General features: G+C 38.8%; 1 protein-coding gene across 2 annotated transcripts in view; it reads left to right on the top strand.

Annotated features, from left to right (window-relative positions):
• oys (oysgedart) overlaps window positions 1-23,219 on the top strand; it is a 183,668-nt gene that overhangs the window by 157,987 nt on the left and 2,462 nt on the right. For both annotated transcript variants that reach the window (XM_065230452.1, XM_065230453.1), the window contains exon 3: window positions 22,945-23,168. In XM_065230452.1, the coding sequence (XP_065086524.1) occupies window positions 22,945-23,168 (224 nt within the window). The remainder of the gene's footprint in view (window positions 1-22,944; window positions 23,169-23,219) is intronic.

Genomic DNA, 23,219 nt, shown 5'->3' with positions numbered 1-23,219 from the left:
ACATCATATAGTTGTTACCAAATGAAACAAGCCGAAGCCGCATTTTCTTTCGAACTTCGGACGTGTTCATATCGATCACCCAACACACGATTTGCGGACCGGTGGATAGGCTCCCGCAAGCAGCTTGCACCCAGGCTGCCTACAAGAGCGCTCTAGCCAGAGAAGTAGTGAAAAAGCCACACCGTCACTGTACAGTTGCTCATGGTGAGAAACATCACTGTGGGCCACCGTAATCAAGCGCCTTATCGTCATGACGAAGAACATCAAACTAGCTCAGCATAGCTGTGAAGAAAGTGCCTAAAGATCTCAGAATTCCCCATCCACGACAAAGATCGAACCCGCCGCTACCAGAAGAATACGAACCTGTATGTAATCCACTCTAAGTGTGTCATCATCATCTCAAAAGACCTCCCGTTGCTAGTATTACCAGCCTTCTACACTTAAGTTTAACTAATAGCGAATTTGTTTATTATCCAGGTTGGAACCAGTTCCAACCCGTGCGAACCCGAGCTTATTGTCAGTGCGAACCTTAACCCGAGTCAGGTTACAAAAATAATCTTGATTCCCGATCCAGGTTGGTACTGAATCAAAAACAAATTCGCTATAAACCAAAGTGCCCTTGTCAAGGCCATCCAAATTTTTTTTGCAAAAGAGTAAATTTAAAATTGTTTTTTTACGTCCGTTTACCTCGCTGCCAGACATACCACGTCATCACGCCCAACGCTCGTAGGTACCAACCAAGGACCGAAACATTTGTGAGCAAATGCATCCAATGAACCAGAAGTAGTAGTAACATTACGTTTATTTCCATTGACTATGCTTTTGACGTATGGCTGTCTTTCTTTACTATATTGGGGGTCACATTACGAAATCGGAAATGAGTCATGTAACGAAAAGTTTATAAATGGAGAAATAAACCAATAATGGGAAATATTTCATTCCACGGAGAATACATCCAGCACTACGTCTGTGATTTCTATATGGGGGTACACGTTGTGAAAATCTAAAATGGAACATGTAACAAAATTATGAAATATTTTGAACAGTTATAAGTCTGTCTATAGTGGATGGATTTCAATGCTAAACAAGCCAATCGATTGGAAAGTCATCTACAAATCTGTTAAAATGAACACTTTATCAATTTTCAACAGGTCACTATTGAAAATAATCCCCGATTAACTGCGAAAAGCGCTTTCCCTAACACAGATTTAAAAATTGATTTCACTCCGGTCTTGCCAAACGGTGTTTATTCAATCACCGCGTGTGGTGAGTGGTGGTGTCCGGTCGTCATCAACAGCAGCAGCAGTGCTTTCGGCGCTTGGCGTTCTCCAGTATAAAATGAAAGCCTGCCCGATTTTCTTGATTCACCGAAGAAAGAGGAAGAAGCCGCACCGCTACTGATCGGATTCAGTTGCACGTCGTGCGCCACAGTGGGCCATCTATGTCAAATGCGTCACCCTCGTTCCAAACAACATACAACTCACCAGCTTTATCTGTGTTGAACACCCCAATAGTAGCTCAGCATTACTCAACCATCACGACAAAACGATCCTTTTCAGGACCACCATAAATTTGTTAAAGAGCTCCTTCTGCAGTTAACAAATAACATTTTTCATATAAGCCCACGTAGTCCTACGTCACCATTGCGTACAGAAAGGTTTTGTAAACCTGTTAGATGACTAAAGTAAAAAAAAAACATTGCTTCGATATAACGTAACTCGATATAACGTAACGTTGCTTTATATCGAGGTACGACTGTACTCAGTTATGGGCCCATCGATTTTTTTGATATTTTACCTCTTATATCCATCAAACTAATAGAAATTTTTGAAGTTCTGTTCCTCAATTTTAATAGAGAAACTTGCTACTGATTTGATATTCTCGTCTACTCGGGTATTGAGCAAAAGGTCGCTTCATCAGCATCTTGGAAGAAATAACTCACAATTTCGTTAATGAAAATGGTATGAACCCTCTTCTGCCCAAGCCTGCCATTTGACGCTGTACATTAGACTGATTTACTTTACAAGCCATCAACAAGAACATGAACATGGTGATCTTATGTGTTTTGTACAATACCGGCACCGACCACATCTGAATACAGGTCTATTAGGAAGAGGGAAGGATAGTATTGGCGTCATAATCGCTTTTTTGGAAGCCGAAAAGTCCTCTGCACTTCCACGAGCATCACAAGGAAGGGATGAGAGCAGGCAATATGTAAGGATTCGTATTGGTAAATGTTTCGATAAATACTGTGGTCATGTTTCGATAGAAAAAAACATCGATGTGGCCCTATCACACTCTGTAAAGTAAAAGGGCCTTTGATAGAACCCACGAACTGCTCTCATTTGAGCAAAAATGGTCGCCTGAAGACCACCGATGCCCTTACATCTCAACAAACTACTGAGATTAAAGATTGTTCAAGCCTGGGATAAGCTATTCCAATAAAATGACGTCCGACGGGCGACGTCAGCAAACATATTATGGTGTAACACGTTATGTTTTCAATCCCAGTTTTCAGCAGTTCTACATTCTTTTCAAACAAAACTACCAGAAACCAAACAACGCGATGCTATTCATTCCGGTTATATCAATGTGCTAAAGTGCTCATCGTGATTTTTTATCTTTCCAAAAAAGTTCACAAGGCTGTTACTTTCAGCATGAGCATTCACATTTCTAAAATAGTTGCAGCTGGTTGAGCAATGATATATCGGTATTGTTTTGAGCTTCTGATTGGTTGAATCCGCATGAAGCTTAATTTATTTAGTTAAACGCTTCTTATTTGACTATTTTTTTTCAAATTGTTATTTCTTGAAGCAGTCTTGTAAGCGGTCACGGTAGTTGACACATTTTCTGTGATAATTGACTGCCTTTGCCTCCGACACTTGCAAAACAAGCTATCATAGTACAGTACCAAACTAAAATGTCGCATGACAGGCTCTGTCATACGACACTGTCGCCGAAGACCGTCACGAATGTATGTATTTTGTTTTTTCTCATAATATGAGCTGCTGATGGTGTGCTTGTGTGAATTCTGAAAATATCAAGCAATGATGTCCCAGTAATAATATTTCTGATCAAAAATGGTTTGATTTACACCAAATTGAGGAATTACAACGAAATCACACATGTCATATGATAGCTATTTTGATAATTTTCTTTTAGCTCGAATGTTATTCTACCACTCGTGTTGTGTGAGAGAGACGACGGTAGAGCATGAGTGTTCGAATACAAACAGACTGTCGCGCATGACAACGAAGCGAGTGTAGTAAAAAATGTCAACTGTTTCAACCCCTGTCTTGAAGCACGATGAACCGTTCCTGACGAAAAAAGTTATATCAGTTTAATTTGTATCACTATACGTACACCAGAATACATGGTCAACGAATAGGATCATTTTAACCCTTATGTGATCGACAGGGTACCCGGGTACCTTTTCAGATTTCAAGTTAATAAATTATGATGTTATTTTCACGACAGGAAACCAGAATTCAGTGACATCTTAGAACTCATGGAGTGACAACTTTTCGTGAAGAAATATTTCAAATTGCAGCAAGGGGCTTTGAAAGGGGGGGGTTGTGAAATTTTTTACCCTTAAAAAGCTCGACAAGGGTACCCGGGTACCCACAAAATTGAACTGCTTGCTACTGCGGCCAATTTTAACCGATTCTGAATCTTTTGGCACCAATGGATTCAGAAACTTATCTTCTTTCTGGACATTGCGAACAATGTCCATCCGAAATAGTCTGGTTCCCAGAAATCCGGATTTTCTGTATAATATTCCAAAACTAAGCATTTTCTTGGCACAATCGCTAGAATTTTGAAAGAATCGATATCAAAGTATCAGCATTTCCTTCAAAAACAATTTCAGCTTACTTGAGGATCAGTTTAAGGTTTCTCCCCTGAACGGCCATTCTGGCGCAGGTTCCCGTAGGGCCTCTAGTGACCATAGAAGTGTTTGGGAAGAAACCCCTGCAATATGGGTAAGAAAATTCATGAATTTCCAGCAGGAGACTGTTTATCATAATTTTGTGGTCATCCGATGGATTCTCCTCGGAACGGCCATTCCGGCGTAGGTTCCCGTAGGGCCTCTAGTGACCATAGAAGTGTTTGGGAAGAAACCCCTGCAATATGGGTAAGAAAATTCATGAATTTCCAGCAGGATACTGTTTATGATAATTTTTTGGTCATCCGATGGATTTTCCCCGGGACGGCCATTTCGGAACAGGTTCCCGTAGAAACCCCTGCAATATGGTTATCAAAATTCATGAATTTACAGCAGTAGACTGTTTATCATAATTTTGTGGTCATCCGATGGATTCTCCCCGGAACGGCCGTTCCGGCGTAGGTTCCCGTAGGGCCTCTAGTGACCTGCTTCGGAATGGCCGTCCCGGGGACTAGCTAGCCGTATATGGGGCCAAACAGAAAAATACACTTTTCCCATACCGTCTCTTACTCACATGCATATGATTGAAAAACTGTGAACAGCAAAGTTTAAGGAAATTAATTGGGCTTTTTATTAAAAATACTTTCAAGATTGAACACTTACGAATAACATCTCAAAAGAGTGAAAATTGCTCAAATTATGCGACAAGTGAATTTTAACCTACGAGTATCTCGGAAATAACAACTTTGGGCAATGATTGGGCAAGCATTATGAGCTTTTTTGTTGTAAATTTAATGTGTTTTAATATTAACACTATTTTAAAGATATTCGATAACTGTAGGTGATATTTTGGGAAATACTTATTTTTTTTCAATAATTCATAACTTTTTTGTTTATGATTTGCCCAGCAAATGCACAGTGTCAATAGGTATTACTTTATCTAAACTACAAAATCAATATAAAAAAGTAATTTTAAAAAAATATGCAATTTGAGTAATTTTAATTTTTTTTTTTTGATAATTTTGATTTTTTTTTGTAAAAAAAATTATATTTTTTACAGTGTATATTTTTTTCTTGAAAGGCACAATACTTGTCCGCAACTTCTTCGAAGACACCATCTCAATCAAACAAATCGTTCGCAAGATATATGTTTTTCTGTTGATGCGTATCATTTTTGCATAAGCCCTTTTCAAGTGTTAGTCGTGTACAAAACTAGGGAACCAAATATGTAAAATGGCATGTTGGACAATAACAAACAACTGTGCAAAGTTTCAACATAATCGTAGAAGGTCGATCAAAAAATTAAAAAACAATGGAAATGGAACTGCTGAAGAGACAATTTTTCGACGGTGCCGTCAACGCCATTTAGAGTATCTTCACCGTTGTTCTCAGTTCTCACTTCTATTTCTATTAAAGGAATCTGGTTCGGACTCTACTTTTGCTTAGAAATCTGATTTTCCACCGCTACTGGTTGCTAGAAATCCACGCTAACTCCCCACCGCTGCACTAGGTGACAGGTATTCGTTCTGATCTTATTTTGCCAGGCAAGATTTTGGTTAGGATTTTCTGGTATCCCAGTCAAGATTATCTTGATGTCAATGGGATCCGAAGACTTCCTACTGAGACCTGAAAACACTAAATTATTTGGAATCCGTGGAATTTACACTGGAATACGGAGTATCCCCCTTCTGGGATCTCAAGAGTTCCGATTAGGACCTGGATAATTTCGACTGGGATCAGGAGGATAGAGAATTGGATCTTGTGAATTTCGACTCATATTCAGATAATGATCTCCGCAGAATCCTGGCTGAAATTCGTATCGATTCTTCAATCTTTCCGTCTGCCGCAAAAAAATTTGCCCAATTTTTCTATCGTTTGTTTGTTTGTTTTTTCGAGGACAGTCAATCGATGGATCCCATTCGAGATTTTCTAAATTCCATTCAGAATTCTTCCTATGCTGTGGCGAATTTTCTAATTCTTATCAGGATTTGGCCGTAACCCTAGGCGGTTACTTTTTCCGTTTCTTCTTTTTAGCATGTCATGCTTATTGCTTATCGCATATTAGCTTATTGCGTGCTCTCAACTTAGTGTTCTAGATGCATTTTCAGGGGGCCCAAATAGCAGCGCCGGTGGTGTAGTGGTAAGCGTGATTACCTCTCACCCCAGCAGGCCTGGGTTCAATCCCAGTCGGCGCCGCCGGGATGTTCTGAGGCATAACATCTCTGATCACGCCTTCCTTCGGAAGGGAAGTAAAGCCGTTGGTCCCCGGTTCATGAAGTTTGATGGGTCGATAGGTAGGGTCCAGTTGTGGTAGCTGCCTCCCTGGCGTCGGTAGCATAGGTGCTCGGCACGGAAAACAAGATCGACGGAAAACAAATCAAATGGAAAAAAAAGGGGGCCCAAATGACGACTCGGAAAAACTCGACCATCTCGGATTTGCATAAAACTTTGCATAACTGTGGATTATGCAGGGCTTGTAGCAATTCACTTTTTAGTGACTAGGTCTCTATTTTCAAGTCAGTCGCTAAGAAGTCACTTTTTGCTTAAAAAAGTCACTATTTCCCTAAAAAATCACTTAAGTCACTTTTTCTATGTGAAAAACATCATCAACATGTTTAAATTGAGTATTTGGCACTTAGGAAGTCTACAGTAGAAATATGCATATCTGTTTAAAAATAAACAATTATAACCAGGGTGACCGGAAAAAAATCAAGGAATTTTAAAACACCGTGAAAAAAACTGCGAGAAACTTTTGAATTTCGAGGACAAATCGGGGAAAATAAAGATCGTTTTTCCGAAAATACATTATGAACCTTGAAAACTTTTCAACGATACCGGTCGGTGCTAGATTTTCAGAAGTCTTTTAAAAATTATCTAGAAATTTTAATAAAAATTCCAAAGAAAATTTGAAAAAAAATTCAAAGGAATTCTAGTGATGATACCAACATATTTCAAAGAAGAATACCAAACTACACTCTATGAAAGTCTCGTGTAAATTTAGGTGCTTTGAGGGCCAATTTAATCACCTCCGCTTAAATATTAAACCAGGTTAAACCATATAGTTAAAACTGGTTTAAGGCTTAAGGAGGTGAAAAAATCGACACATCCGAGCATCACTTTTGATATTAAATGATTAGAACGCAAAATTCAGCTCCAAAACAAATTTTGGATGAATGCCATGATAGTTGAGAGCCGCGCTCCAGGTGCATTTAAAGAGAGTTCTAAGAAAAATTTTATGACGATTGGCTGAGGATTCTTGGTCCAAATTCTAATAAGTATTTAAGAGAAGTTCTGATATTTTTTAAGAGATCTCCGATGAGAATCCCATGCAAATCCCGCGAACTCTAAAGGTTTCCAAACTCAGCGGATAGTGTAAAGGAATTCTGGTGTGATTTCTGAGATGGATTTTTGTTTAGAGAATTCTGAGGAAATACCATGGGAACTCTTAAGAGAATAAGAAATTCAGGGCCGACGACCATTCAGAGAAGAAATTTAAAACATTTCTGAGGTTAATTGCATGAGAGTTCTAAGGAGAATTCAAGTAAATCCAAAATGGATTTTGAAATGAACCTTCAGGGAATTCCTAGAAGAAACATTAGATAATCCAATTTTGTGGATTATTCTGCAGAGTATTTCAAGAATGCAATATTATTTTTGCTAAGGTTATTTCAGAGGCAAGTTCAAAAGAAGGGGATAGCAAATTATCAAGGTTACCTTACCTAAATATATGCAAATTTTTAATATTTCGAAAGCAGAATCTACGAAATGTACTGCTGTTGTAGTAATGATTCATTTAGCCCTACTTAACCTAATGGCATCATTGGCTTATACATTAGTTTAAATGAATATTTCACAACCAGTAAAATTAGAAAATCTCCAGAAAATCCGGAAAATTTAAAATTGCTATTGTCTGGTCATCGTGCATAACGTAATCAAAAGAAAATTATTCCAATCACTTCAATTGCTTCTCACAGAAGATTCTGTTGAGATATTTGATATAATTAGAGGAATTTATGAAATGTAATTTTAGGTTCCATGACAAAAAATTGAGTTTATTTGAATTTCTGAGTCATGAGACAAAGTTGTAGAGAAAAATACATGAGGCATGTGGCTTTGAAAAGGTTTATAAGGCTTAGAATGCGCTTGAAGCCCACCATAAAACTAGAATTCGGCAATTTTGGAACGTGTAAGGTTTTTTTTTTTCAAAATGACGTCTTTGTCATTTTCAATAAATTGTAGCACGAAAACGTCACTTTCCAAGTAACATACTTGGAAAGTGACGTTTTCGTGCTACAATTTATTGAAAATGACAAAGACGTCATTTTGAAAAAAAAAAAACCTTACACGTTCCAAAATTGCCGAATTTTAGCAAAAATGTGAATGATTGCCCCTAAAAGTTTCGGTGCAAATTCATCAACGATACCTAACGAAAAAAAAACTTGATCGTGGCCAGATAGCAGTTCAATTATTTCCTCTCGTCTTCCATCTGGCACACATTTTTGAAAACTACACAAATCGCTCTTTCAGTGCCTTCAAAACAAAACAAACTGCTGTCAGAAGATTCCAGAGACGGCCTCTATGGGGGCGCTGCAATAAAATAAACTGTGCTTCCGGATTCTAACTGAACCACACTTTAATTTAGCTTTAGGCTAAATTCTCTCAAAGTTTATAATCTAATCTAATCTAACACCATCACGGTCAGTTCAGTAAAGCATCCTGGAAAATGATGGATAGGGGAAATGGATAAATTCAGCAATCGACTAAATTTTCAAAAATATCCATTAGTACCGTCCCAATGACGCGTTCATCTAGATAAAATTGATAAATAGCTGATTTTTAGCGATGGGCCCAATGTTAGATCCATAGGCCAACATTAGAGCCATTTCCCCTATAACTCCTTAATTTTTCTTGTCTATTTGGTATGTGTTGCACATCAGAGATGCGCAAAATATATCAAAACGGCTGGCCTACTGTGCCGCATTTAAAGCGCAAGATGATTCAGAAACATCCGGCCTGTTTAAATCAAAGATTTAATGCTTCACAGTCCAATAAATGGATGATTGTAGGCTATATTCCAGTAAAATTTAAGTGTTTTAGCACGGGCTCAAGAGGAGTTATGAGCAATTGCTTGTGTTGCAATAATTCCCCGCACAGACTTTACAGTGCCAGAGGCTCTGACTCAGAGATCTTGCCAAAATTGTGACACCTTCCGAGAAAAGTACAACACGTAAAAGACGGGGGCGATTGAAACGTGTTTCCTTTTGTTCCTCCTCGGAGTCGCCAGTCATTCACATTCTTAAGTCCGTCGTCCGTCTCCCGCACTCCATTGCAAACAAAGTGGGGGCGCTCTATGCGTCATTTATTGGGGCACTGCTTTGACTTGGTCGCTGATGGTGGTGCGCTCCAATAACCATCGTAAAGCTGAACAAACAATCATGGTGAGAAGTCAGTTTTTAATCCACTTTTCGTTCGTTTCTTCGCGTATTAACTACAATTCCGCAGAGTGTGAAAACAGGATATTATTCGGCAGGTTGCAATCAAGGAGTGGGTAAGTAAAGGGCATACTTAATTTTCAGCTCTGTCAAACAGTAGGTACATATAATGCCAGTTTATGGCAAGTTGAGAGTCGAGGTGTTGAAATTGATTCAAAGAGTGTATGAACAGACGAACACCACCCAGTCCAGCAACAAAGAACTTGGGAGTGGAAATTTCATTCCGAGCCGACGACCGTGTGTGGTTCAGCTGAACAAATGTTTGCTCTGTGTGCTCTCGCTCTACTTGGGAGCAAGGGATGGGTGGGAAATTCTTGTGCAATGCAAGCATTATTTTCCACTCTTGGTTTTGTTTGAGGTGCTGCTAATAAAAATTTCCAAATGTCTACCGGTCTAGCTTGGTAGATCATAAAGTGGGTTGCAGAAGATGTGAGGAATCAAGCAATTTACTGAGCATGGTAAGTTAAGCTTGATGGTAGAATTACGACCTAATTAGGAGTGAGTTATTCAATTTACAGATGTATATAATTACGTATGAACAGTGAAACTTACATTAAAGTTTGTTTAAATATTTGATTCGTAGCAGGATTTTTTTTTACCGGAGCGGGATTTTTGACCGCCACGCCACCCTGGCCTTGCTTTGAAACCTTTAGTAAACGTGCTAAATTGATAATTGTAATGCTCCGAATGCCGGACAGTCTTTTAATCCGGACATTTAATTTTTAGTTAAATATCACTTCCACTTGGTAGCATAATAACTAAGTAAAATTAATATCCATGACAATCTAGGACCATCAGAAAATTTTCGTGGCATTTGGATCATATTTGGATAAGAATTATTCCTCAGTTACTGAAATGTCTGCGAACGAAAATTGTCTCTTATGATGTCACCTTCCTTTATCAGTGTCAGCAGCAATTGAGATAATGTGATTAAGTGCATTCAAAATTCAGTCGTTTTTGCGCACCAACCATGTTGTTATCAACAATAATGTACGTAATTGCATCCCAACCTCATAAACTGCCGGGCACCGAATTGATATCAATTTGCAGAATGCTCCACCAACAAGACTCAATAAAATGTCGTCCCGACGCACAGTGGTCCAGAACTGTGAAAAGACGCAATCCCGCATTTTAGACTAGTGGTGTCTTCAGAAAACCTCCATTTTTGACATTCATATTCATCAATGATCAATGATTCATCCTCCTAGAAGTGAGATCCAAAATTTATTTTTTTCAACAATTTCAAATTCAGGATCGGTTTGAGGAAATATCAATACACTAGGTGTCTATTTCTTCATCTCGTTGAAATATGCAACGTTTTTCGTGAGAAACCCCTTATTGAAAGTTTATACTTTATAATTTCTATAAACTTCTACTGGTTTGAAATGTTCTACAAAGTTGTTCAGGATTAATCATTGATTAATCGAAACTTTCCCCAAGACACCACTAGTCCAATATGCAAGATTCACGAAATAATAACCTTTGACCGTCTTTTCACAGTTCTGGACCAGTGTGCAACGGTCATTGCTCACTGCATCCGTTAAGTCTAGTTCTGCTTATCTTACCCCGCGAAAGTTTTTCTTCCATTGATGGTGGTTTACTCCGCCAGCTAGTAAACACAGACAATCGTTAATTTGCGGTGATGCGTTTGACTTCTCTCAGATAACCCCCTAACATGCTCCCAAGTAAGTAACTCTACACTTGAGACGAAATCACAGCATCCATATCATACTATGAGAGCCCGGTTCACGAACTCCATTGGAGTGTGGCACTGACTGTGATTCGTTTTTTTTTTTATAAATCAACCACACGAGTTCGCACATGCTGCTGCTGATGAGGATAATGACATGTGTTATCGCTTTACGCCTTAGATTGGTCTACGAGTTGTACGATGAGCGAGAAACAAGGAGCTGTGAGTTGCGTACAGATTATGTTTACCTCTCTGCACTGCACTAAAATGACTTTTCGCATTATATGGAAGTCCAACAAAATTGAAATACATATTGGAAAACCCTATGAAAAGCCAAAACATTAATTTCAAATTCAAGCGACCTCTAGAAATTATCATCATGCACCTGAGGGTGATTTTATGGCCTACCCGTCATTAGCCGAATGTTGTGTTTACCGTATCGGTAATGCGCCCGTGTGCTGAATGGGATTTGTGGCTGATTTTTCTTGAATTTTTTTTGAGCATTTGTCATACTCATGTTTATGTCCTGTGATAATGGGTATCAGCTTCTCAGTATCTAATCCTTAAAAAATATGTAGATAACATTCACTGCGGCGCTGCAAAAGGGAGGGGGAGTTAGGGATCAACTCCCCCCAAAGTCTTGAGGCAAATATTGTATATATATATATATATATATTTTTTTTTTCAACTTGTTCAAGAAGTTTTACCCAACTACTCCAGGAAGTATGTATCATCCGACTTTCCCCGGTTTCCTTAGCCTTCACTCTTGAGTTTCTTCTTACTACCTCCGGAAGCTTTCTCTTATTTCCTTTGAAAGATTCTTCAGACATCCCCCACAGGGATGGATCGCTCTTTAGAGCATCGTTATTACTTTGTAATATAGGAAGTCGACGTTCAGTCCATTCAAACCTTCAGGTTGAACACGAAAAAATTTGGACACGAAAATTTTGTTGGGGTTTAAAAATGCGTTAGTTTAATGTAACAGCTATACATGCATAGATATTATGCTTATTGTAAGACAATTGTTTCAGTCTTCCCTCTTACCATAGATCATTGTTCGAACTTTTCTTAGTACAGGGCCCATCATCTTTTGCACTAGCCCTGTTCCCAGTTGTTTGGCTGCCAAATTCAACTTCCACTTGAAATCCTTCAGGTCAATTGCAGTTCCACCCTTTTTCTTCAGTATGCACTTCACAATTGACCAGTATTCCTCAATTGGCCTTTTTTTGTTGTTGGGGGGAGTTGAACCACTCCGTCCATTATTTGAACTTTTGTGTAACCCCTGTGTTCGTATCATGCAAGCTGACCACCATTTAATGAGTGGACAGCTAATTACCTGGACACGTCCTTTCCCAGTCAGGTATGATATGGTTTATGAAACCAACTACCTTTTCAGGATTAGCAGACCAAATTCCACTAGGTTGTAAGATAACACCACGAAGAAATTTAGATCTACGACTGTGTAATGCACCGCAACTGCAGAGCAGATGTTCCGAGGTTTCACGTTCTATGCTAGAGAAACGGCAGATATCGCTCTGAACCCGACCAATGTTCTTCAAATGATATCTACTCGGACAGTGCCCAGTTACTAGGCCAGGGTATATACTAAGAGCCCGTTTATTGAGCTCCAAGAGCTTTTTGGTATGTGTTACATTTGGAGTTATGAATATTTTCACAGTATGGTCCTGGGCCAATAAACGGTGAATTGGAACCTAATTTTGCGAGATCGTCTGCCTTTTCATTCCCTTCAATGCCACAGTGTCCAGGAACCCAATATAAGTTTACTGAGTTCTGTTTGCACAGCTGTCGCAACAAGAGAATACATTCCCAGACAATCTTTGAAGCACGAAGCGCTTTTAGTGCTGCTTGACTGTCAGAAAAAATACAGATATTTGCACCTCTATATTTCCTCCCTAGGCAAACACTTACACATTCAAGTATGACCACGATTTCCACTTCAAACACTGTTGGACAATGTCCCATCGCTACTGAAATATTTGTCCCAGGGCCAAAGATTCCTACACCTGTTTGTGTTCCAATTTTTGAGCCATCTGTGAAAAATATGATTGAGCCTTGACGAACGCTAGGACCACCGACTTCCCAATCCGAACGCAACATTTCACAGACGTTGAAGGGAGTGTCATAATTGTCCTCTGGTTTCATCCAGTCTCCATTCATACTCATCACTGGTCCTCTTTGGAAGTATTGTAAAATGTTTAGGTGATCAACCAGGTCACCAGGCATGACTTTTTTAGACCTTTTGAGCCTTAGAGCACTTCTTTCCGCTTCTAGTTGCACGTATTCATACAAGGGCAGTATATTGATAATTGCATCTAACGCTTTTGATGGGGTGCTGCGCATCGCACCCGTTATAGCAATACATGCTAGACGTTGTAGTTTTGCCAGCTTCCTCTGTGCGGTAGCCTCTTTCGTTTTTGGCCACCACACTAACGAAGCATAAGTTACTTTTGGACGGATTACGGATGTGTAAATCCACATTGTCATTGTTGGTTTCAAACCCCATTTTCTACTAACAGTTTTGGAGCATAACCATAGGGCACTGGTTGCTTTGTTGATCACATAATCAATCTGAGCATTCCAATTCAACTTGGCATCCAATATAACTCCTAGGTATTTGACCTGTTCACTAAGATGGATCTGTTCTCCTCCAAGCTTGAACTCCTTTAGGTTGAACTTCCTCTTTCTAGTAAAAGGAACGACTATTACTTTTGACGGATTAATGTTTAGGCCCTCCTTAATATACCAAGATTGGGTAAACTTTAGTTGGCCCATTTGGCCTTAGTTTGGTCGGATTGATTTCCTTGGAAACCACTGTGACGCCATTTTCGCTGTACCACTGTTTGGTGGAATTTGAGTAGTGGCAGCTGGCCAAGTAGTCTCTTCCATAGGCACTCCTCCTGGTAAATTTGCTGGTTCATGGTCCCAGAAGTAACGAAAGTTTCGCTTTCGCTCTTCCGGACACTCTTCCGGTCAATTCCTGCCCAGGAATTTGATCGAAAACCAGGATAGACCCGGATTTTCGTTTCGAGCATGCAGTCGTGGCAGGTGAAAATCGAATACTGATGAAACTCGGTTAAATTCTCGCTGCAGTCCGCCTATTGCACCGTTGATTGCATAGTTTGTCCTACGTAGTGGCATTCTCAGCATAACATTGTTACGAAGCATTCGGGGTTGGGCGTTAATGTTTACTTGCTCCAAGATTGCCATGCAATCAATTCTGCCATGTAACGTGTCCGTGTCATGGCTTTTGAAGTATCTCTTCTGGTGCGAAGAGGCTCCAAGTCGATCAGCTGGCAGCGACTTCCATCGCTGGGCAAATGAAACGGATCTCTCCAAGGTAACATTCTCATCGCAGAAAGCGGCGTTGAACGTACTCGACTCTCTAGTGAACCCTACACGATTGATTTTATTGACAATAATCGTATTGTCAATACATGCTATATTGACGTCAATATATCGAGATTGACAATATTTATGAATTCACATCATCAATATTATTGTCAATAATTCCCCTTCGCGTCAATATATTGATGCGTGTGGGGTTTGCTTCTCAGTACCATTGTTGTAGTTCGTACTCCAAACCACAGAACAATATTCTAGAATGGAACTTACCAGGGAACAATACAGTGACTTGAAGCAATGGATGTCGGAGAAATTATTAGCTGTTCTGAAGATAAAGCCTTGACGACTTGTCGACGACGTACGAGATGTGTTCTTTATATGTAAGTTGAGAGTCCAGGATGACACCTAGATCTTTTACATGGCTCACACGTTCAATAATGGTGTCCCGGAGAGCATAGTGAAAAATAACTGGTTCTTTCTTTCGGGTAAAAGTGATGACTGAACACTTCGCAGGATTTACTGTCATTCGATTCAAATGGCACCAGCTGGCAAACGCTTCAAACTGACGTTGGAGGAATTGACAATCATCGATCGAGCTGATCCGTAAGTAGATTTTGAGATCGTCTGCATACGATAGTCGTGGACCTTCGATAACTAAATTCACGTCATTGAAGTAGAGTAAGAAAATCAACGGTCCCAGATGACTTCCTTGATGTATTCCTGACGTAGCTGCGAAAATGTCGAACTGGCAGTCACCATGGGCTAACACCAACTGACGATCGGCGAGATATGAGCAAAACCATCTCAAGAGATTTCCGCTAATCCCAAGTCTATCCAATTTGGCGATCGCGATGGCGTGATTTATCTTATCGAAGGCAGTAGACAAGTCAGTGTAGATGACGTCTATTTGTGACCTTTCAACCATACTTTGCGTGATGCACGGTGTTTCGTGAAAACCCATTAATGGGTAAAAAAAATACCCATTTTCAAACCATGTATGCAGCTGTCAAAAATAGGGGAATTTTGAAATCTTAAAATGGGTGAAAAAATACCCATTTAAAGAATCAGATCACGGTTGAATAATGGGTATATTTTTTATTGGAAATGCAAACAGTTACTCTCCGCAGCATATTTTGTGAAAATAGACGATCTCCGGATAATGTTAGAATCCGAAACGTTGGAGAGGCTTACGGACAAGTCAATACAAATTATCTACTGTGGTATTATAATATTTCCTGTAATAAAATTTGAGCGGAACACCTGCATTTATTTTCAATGTATTAGAAAGATTTGTATATCAACGAGGACAAATAACCTCGCAAATAACCGAGCGCTTTAACTTCCATTTGTAAAAATGGGTATTTTTTCACCCATTTTACGGTAAACAAAATTTAAGAAAATGGGTGAAAAATCACCCATTTATTGACAGACAACCCATTTTCCCATTAATGAGTAAACCATAATTTACCCATTAAATGAGGATGGGCACTTTTAGTGGAAATGGGTATTTTTATACCCATTAATGGGTTTTCACGGAACACCGTGTGTACGATGACAGACACAGTAGATTCGTGGTGTAAACAAATCAACTTGTCCTGACAACCAATGCCTATTGTGATTGTATACACTCTTAGCTTGATTCAGTGACATTTTGAAAAAAAAATATTACTCATATAATCTCTAATGACAGCGTTTTTAATGTGCCCGAATTTTTTCATGTTCAACCAACTCAAACTGATTTGTGAAACACTTTAGTTATCGGATTAGCCGGGGATAGAGAATCATAAAAATGTCCTTATCCTCAGGTACTTCGGAGTCTTACATTTTACTCAATGTCCTAATAATGAGGTCCAACTCGTGCCGTGTGACTCAGACTATCCCATTTGAAACATTTTCCTAGGCCGTGGTCTTAATTATGGTGTAAGCATGAAATCTTACCAACTAATCGAAGTCTCACAGTTTTAATCTTGAATTTCTGTGCCCGGAGACTGAGCAAAATTTCAATGCCTGAATTACTAGGGTTAACTACCCCATTTCCGGCCTATTAAGCACAACCCGCACTTAGTCTTTCCTAATCTAGCGCAGTTTAGCACCAAACGGAATGTTATTATTACTGATGGCTTCCAAATTTCTTTACCTTTCCGTACGTACCGTAAGATTTGATAAAGAAAAACCAATCGTTGAGATATTGTCAAAAGTCTAACACTGTTTCTTGACGCCAAACTCGGCCTACGAATTCTAAACTCTGCCTAACGCATTGAAACGCCAATGAATTCCCTTCGGCCTATGGGATAAACATAAAAATTTATTCGGTCGGAGCGCTTCATTTGTTTTTGGGAATAATGGGTGCAAACCTCCATATCACGCGTTCTCATTGACTTCGTTCCGTACCTTATTAACTAAAGTATCGTACCAAACGCATAATTGACTTGTTAACTCTAAAATCATGGATTTATTTGAAGTTTTCTGCTCGATAGGCCCAAAATGGGCGATTAGGCCGAAGTAGTTCTCTACCCTATGTAGATGATTTCTGCATTTCTAGAAAATAAATCTTCATTGGATATCTTTGGAATTTTTGTGAGAATTTCCTTAGAATCATCTGATATGCCTTCCTCTTGATTCCCCTGAATAATGCTATGATTCTCTATGGCATTCCATCGGAATTTTTGTATCTAATAGGCTTCAAAATTCTCTGTATACCTCTGTGGAAGTCCCGTATACAAGGCTGGTAGCGAGTCACTGTTTAGTGACTTGGTCACTTTTTTCAAGCCATTCACTTAAAAGTCTCCTTTTTGAAGGCCAAGTCACTAAAGTCACTTTTTCTTGTAATCAGTCACTATTTTCAACTTTTTTAGCGTGAATTTATTTCAAGATTGATCAGAGTGTCTACTCATTTTTCTAAATAAAATTACCTGAGTTTTCCAGGTTTTTTTTTAAGAACTTTAACGGATAAAGTCCAGGTTTATAATAAAAAAACAATTTTTTAAATGCGTAAAAGAAATCGCTTTTTGACGTAGGACTACGTCTGTGATTTCTATATGGGGGTACACTTTGTGAAAACCGAAAATGGAACATGTAACAAAATGATGAAAGATTTTGAACGTTATTAGCTCAACTGCCCCTGGACCAATTTCAATAATTTTATCACCAATCGATCAGAAATATTTCTACACATCTGTTGAATTTAAGGCTTTATCATTTTTTCAAAATTTCACGAATGTGCAACTGTTGCTATGATTATTAAAATGATCACCGATTGCCTGCGAAAAGTGATTTCCCTAACACATATTTCAAAGTTGAATTCCATCCGGTCTCATCAAAACGGTGTTTATTCAATCACCGCGTGGTGGGTGGTGTTCTCCAGTACACAACGAAAGGCTCCCCGCAAGCAGCTAGCTATCAAGGCTGGCCTCAACCGCTGATCGGATTCAATTCCAATCAGCGTGTGTAGTGGTGTCCGGTCGTCAGTATCAGCAGCAGCAGCAGCAGCAGTGTTTTCAGCGGGGGGCGTTAAACATTGTTCTCTAGTACACAACGAAAGGCTGCCTGCAAGCAGCGAGCTGCAGCCCATATGAGCATAGAAGGAGGAAGAAGCCGCACCGCTATTGATCGGAATCAGCAGCTCTTCGTGAGTCGCTGTGGACCATCTATGCCAAGCGCGTCACCCTCATTCCAAACAACATACAACTCACCAGCCTCATCCGTGTTCAACACCCTAATAGCTCAGCATACTCAACCATCAAGACAAAACGGTAAAAGAGTATTTTTTGGACATTTGTCAAAGTCATCAATCGGATGTCAGTTCCCATATCAAGATAGACCTAGAATTAGGGCGTAACAGCTTTTTTAAACAATGACTTCTTTCGATGATGTCTTGAAAGTCAAGGCTCGCCCACGCAAATCGACACCACCATCAGGTAGGGGAAGACTTCCTCTATCCGATGGTAATATTGGTTTGCGTGGGCGTGCCTTAAATTCCTAAAAATCATAGAGGGAAGTCATTGTTTACAAAAGCTGTTACACCTAATTCCAGCTCTATCTAGATATGTTTAAATCTAACATACCATGTTCTTGAAGGCAACATTGGGGGTGCAATTTCAAAAACCAAAGTCATTCATGGTATGAGAGTGGTCTGATTTTGATCCAGAGATGATGGATTTTTATTCTTAATATGCCAATCGATAGGAATTGTTTCTACGAATCTGTTAAAATTAAGACTTTATTATTTTTCAAAATTTCACTATTGAAAATTGCACGAATGTGCAATTGTTGGTATGATAATTAAAATTATCGCCGATTGCCTGCGAAAAGCGATTTCCCTAACACAGATTTCAAAGTTGTAATCCATCCGGTCTCACGTCTCACCAAACGGTGTTTATTCAATCACCGCGTGATGAGTGATGGTGTTCTCCAGTACACAACGAAAAGCTGCCTGCAAGCAGCGAGCTGCAGCCCACATTAGCATCCATAGAAGAAGGAAGAAGCCGCACCGCTATTGATCGGAATCAGTAGCTCCTCGTGAGTCGCTGTAGGAAATGCTGAGAATTCAGTGAAGCTCCATAAACAAACTGCGGCAACATAAGGGAAGTTAACACGCTGAAAGCTTTAAGAACTTCAAAGCGGTTATTTTAGCATCCGAAGCGGTTATTTATGAAGTTCCTACAATTTCAGAGAACTTCACAGGTGTCAAGTGAACTTGAGAAATATAGAAAACTTGCGGGGTATTGTGCAAATCTTTAAGAAGTTTCAAGCACCTCAGAAAAGCTAGATCTTTGGGGAATTTCAGATCTTAAGAGCAGTTCCCGTAACTTTAGTCCAGACTTTTGGAACAGTTTGAAGATCTACAATCGTACATTTAGAAAAAAATCAGGATAGTTCCATGATGGTGCTGAAAAAAAAAATCGATAACCCTTAACATGTTCCGAGAATTTTAGGGAAGTACAAAGACCTTCAGAGGATTTATCAAAACTTCAGAAATATTTCAGGAGCTTCACAGAAGTCCAGAGAATTCCAGGGAAATTTATTTCCATTTACTTCCGAGCAGAACCTAGATCTTCAATAGAATTGAGAGTTTTAGGGAAGCTTCTAGAACATCAAAACAGATCGGAGAATCAAAGGGCAGTTCAAATAATTTCAAGGAAGTTGTAGAAACCTTAAAGAAGTTTCGAGAAACTCAGGGAACTTCCGGAAACTTCAGCAAAGCTCCGAGAGAATTTCTGGAACGTGATAAAAATTATATAAAAACCCGGAAAACGTGAGAGTATTTTAAGGGTGCTATATCATGGAAATTTCAAGAACTTAAAAAAATGTGAGAATTTAACTAATTTGATTAGAGAACATCAACGAACTTCCATTATTAAAAAAAAAAATGCGAGAACTTTTAGCAGGCAGCGATATCTTCAAGAAATTCCAGAGAACTTCTAAAAAAATTAGATATTTTTAGATAGTTTCATGATATTCAGTGAAGTTCTACAAATTTTCAGCGACTTACAAGGAGTTCCGTTGAATTATGGGGTATTCCAAGATACGAAAAAGTCAGAAGGGTCAGAGAATTATGAACATATATATATATATATATATATATATATATATCAGAAAATTTGTTGAATTACTACATCAGGTAAGCATAGATAAGTTCAGGGAAAATTAGTGAGCGTTTATAATGGTTATAATAATTAAGGAAGATTGTCGTCATGGCAAATCAATTAATTTCAGTAAAGTTGCGGGTTCTTAAAAATACTCTTAAATTCAGGGCAGTCTAGATAACTTAAATGAAATTAATAAATCGTTTAGGCAGTTTTAATAACGCCAGAAAAGTCTAGACTATTGAAGAAGTTAACGACTTACTGGTGTGCTTTAAAATCAGCAAAATCCAATTCAAAACTCGTATGGGAATATGCAATGTCACTTCAGAAATTGGCCTGTCAAAACCAAGTGCCACTGTGGAATTGAAGGGAATGAAAAAGCCGACACGTTAGCCAGGCTAGGATCATCTCAGCAATTCATAGGATCAGAACCATTCTGTGGAGTTTCAGCTTGTTCTCTTAAAATGGAGATCAAGAAATGAAAAAAAAAATAAAGTGTAGACCAATTGGAACAACACTTCCATTGCTAGACAGTCGAAACGGTTCATAATTCTGAATTTTCGAATTATCAAAGAAAGATCTCAGTGTCTATACGGGTTTGATAACAGGACATTGTCCATGTAAATATCATTTGAAGTTAATGGGAAAACTTCAAGAGGATATGTGTCGATTCTGTGGCATAGACAAGGAAGACTCTGAACACCTGCTATGCTCTTGTGTAGCAATCTTCAATAAAAGGCGCATTTTTCTGCATAAGGGGCTGGCAGAACCCTTTGATATTTGGAATGCAGGACCCAGTCAAGCAGTACATTTCATTTCACAAATTCATTCGAAATGTAATACCTGGCTGGGAAAATGCTTTTGGTCAGTCTATGTCGGTCGCTTCACAAAATAGTGATACGACATAACTGATTAAGCAATATAAAAACGGGGAATATCACAATAGATCAAAGTAATGGTCGCAGTGATGAATATACCCAACACGAAAAAAAACTGAAGAAGTTTGAAATTAGTGTCCATAATTCAAGGGAAGTTTCATGGACTTTAGAAAAATCTAGAACTTCAATGAAAATCATAGAACTATATTAATTATTTCGTTCTATTTCCATGAACATTACGGAAGCACAAAAGTTCCACAAATTTAGAAAAACTTCGAAAACTTCACAGGTCTTCAGAAACATTTCGAGAACTTCATATAAATCTTTGGATCTTAAGAGGAGATCCGTGAACTTCAGAAATTTTCAGGAATATTATAGCAAAATGCGGGAGCATTTGAAAGAAGTATGGTAAGCTCCGAAAATTGGAGGAATTTCAGGTGGAGTTTCATTAGTTTCAGAAAATAATAGCAGTTCCTAGATTTTAGATAACTTCAGAGACGTCAAAAAGTTAATCGAGGTCTTCGCATAAGTTCAGAAGTTAATGGAAGCTTAAAAATTTTTAGGGTGGTTCAATTAAATTTATCGCAGTACCACAAACTTCATGAGAACTGCAAAAACTTTAGAGTAGTTTTGAGAATTTCAGAAAAGAACAGAGAACCTCAGAGCAGTTCCATCAACATTGGAGAAGTCACATAAAACTTAAAGAAGTTTAGAGAACTTCAGTGAATTGTTGAACCTTTAAGGAGATCCATGATCGTTTAGAAAAATTGAGGAAACTTTAGGAAGTCCTATACAGTTCAGAATTTAATGAGAAGCAATGTGAGCATCAGGCTAGTTTCTCGAACTACAAAAGAACTTCAAGGCAGTTTCGTTAACTTCAGGAAAAAAATGGGAACTTTCAAGTAGTTCTGAAGACCTTAGAATGGTCCATTTCATATTCAACGGAGATTTCCATTGAAATATTCCTCACAAGTTCGATGAAGCAATCCTCCGAATTCAATTTTCTTTTAGTTTTCCTTGGAATTACCTTGAAATTTTCCACAATAAGAAACCTATATCTGTTTATATTGACGTAAACAGTCGATTTCACCAATATTTTAGTGGACATGACGTCCAATGCAGGTCAAAGCTACTATCGTCACTTAACATACTGAGATTTTCTAAATACAGATCAGTTACGTGAAATTTCACGTAAATCGAACGTGAAGATTTTTTAGAGTGTTGAAAAGTGGTGCTGTTCTATTAATATTTTCTATTTAGGGTAAAGGCGGTAAACATCGCTCAAATGAACATCCTGTTTGGTTTGCACCTAGGATTGCTGGTGCATTTCTACAGTACTTCACGTGCTGCGTCGAGCCCTGATACAAAAAAAGCTGCTGCGTTATTTTCCTTTCCATTGGACCAGGGACAAAAGCTTTCATTTGAATTCCTACTTAGATCGATCAATCTCCACCCACTTTCACCGCCCGTTCTTTATTATTAACCAACAGTTGAGAAGTGGACGTCAAAATCAAATGTCATTTGATGAAGCCATGCAAGAGCCGATTAATTGAAACTAAACAATACAAAAGGTCCCATGTGCATTGATTGATTCTCTTCTTCGACTTTCACTTTTATAAATAACTCGTTCAAGGGTCGGCTCTTTGAATGCATTTATGATTGTTTGGAATGCACACTGAGATAAATTCCTCGGTACTGTTTGGTTTGCGAATAGCGATGTAGAAAAGCATAAATTGCAACAATCTTACATTTTTCTCAGTATGGAAAGGCGCATAATAAATAATTGATAATATGGTGCTCACCCTCTTACTTGTGATGAACTTCCAATCCGAAGCATATTGTATCGGCAGGGAACAACCAAGTCGTCGTTCTTTGTTTAGTCCACTGTGTTTATAGAAGCAAGAAAACCCTCATTAGGGAGAGATTACTCCAGTTAGAATCACATTTTTTTTGTTCGTTTGATTGATTGATCTGTTTTGTTTGACCTCAGCTGTTTTTATTTATTTGTGTGTTTTGTTCGCTCTATAATAATGGTTCTTCCTTCTTCCTCCAGGTCAACTTCCTCATCACACAGTTTCTGGCGCTGATCCTTGCGTCAGTGTTCCGTTCCTATCTGCACCCCTCGAAGGTGACGGCCAGCACCCGGCATGCCATCGGACTGGTCATCGGACTGTTTTTCGGCTACTTTTGCTTCGGCCAGCAGGCCATACACATCGCGGGACTTCCAGCCGTTTGCTATGTCGTCATTCGCACACAAAATCCGCAGATCGTGCAACGGTAAGACCTTCCGAGTCAGACTTTTATGCAGTTATAATTATTTCATTTTGT

Source organism: Ochlerotatus camptorhynchus, unplaced genomic scaffold (assembly GCF_037179485.1).
Source record: "Ochlerotatus camptorhynchus isolate MF236.1 unplaced genomic scaffold, CSIRO-AGI_Acam_v1.1 ptg000330l, whole genome shotgun sequence".
NCBI lineage: Eukaryota > Metazoa > Arthropoda > Insecta > Diptera > Culicidae > Ochlerotatus > Ochlerotatus camptorhynchus.
This window is presented reverse-complemented; position numbering and strand designations above follow the sequence as displayed.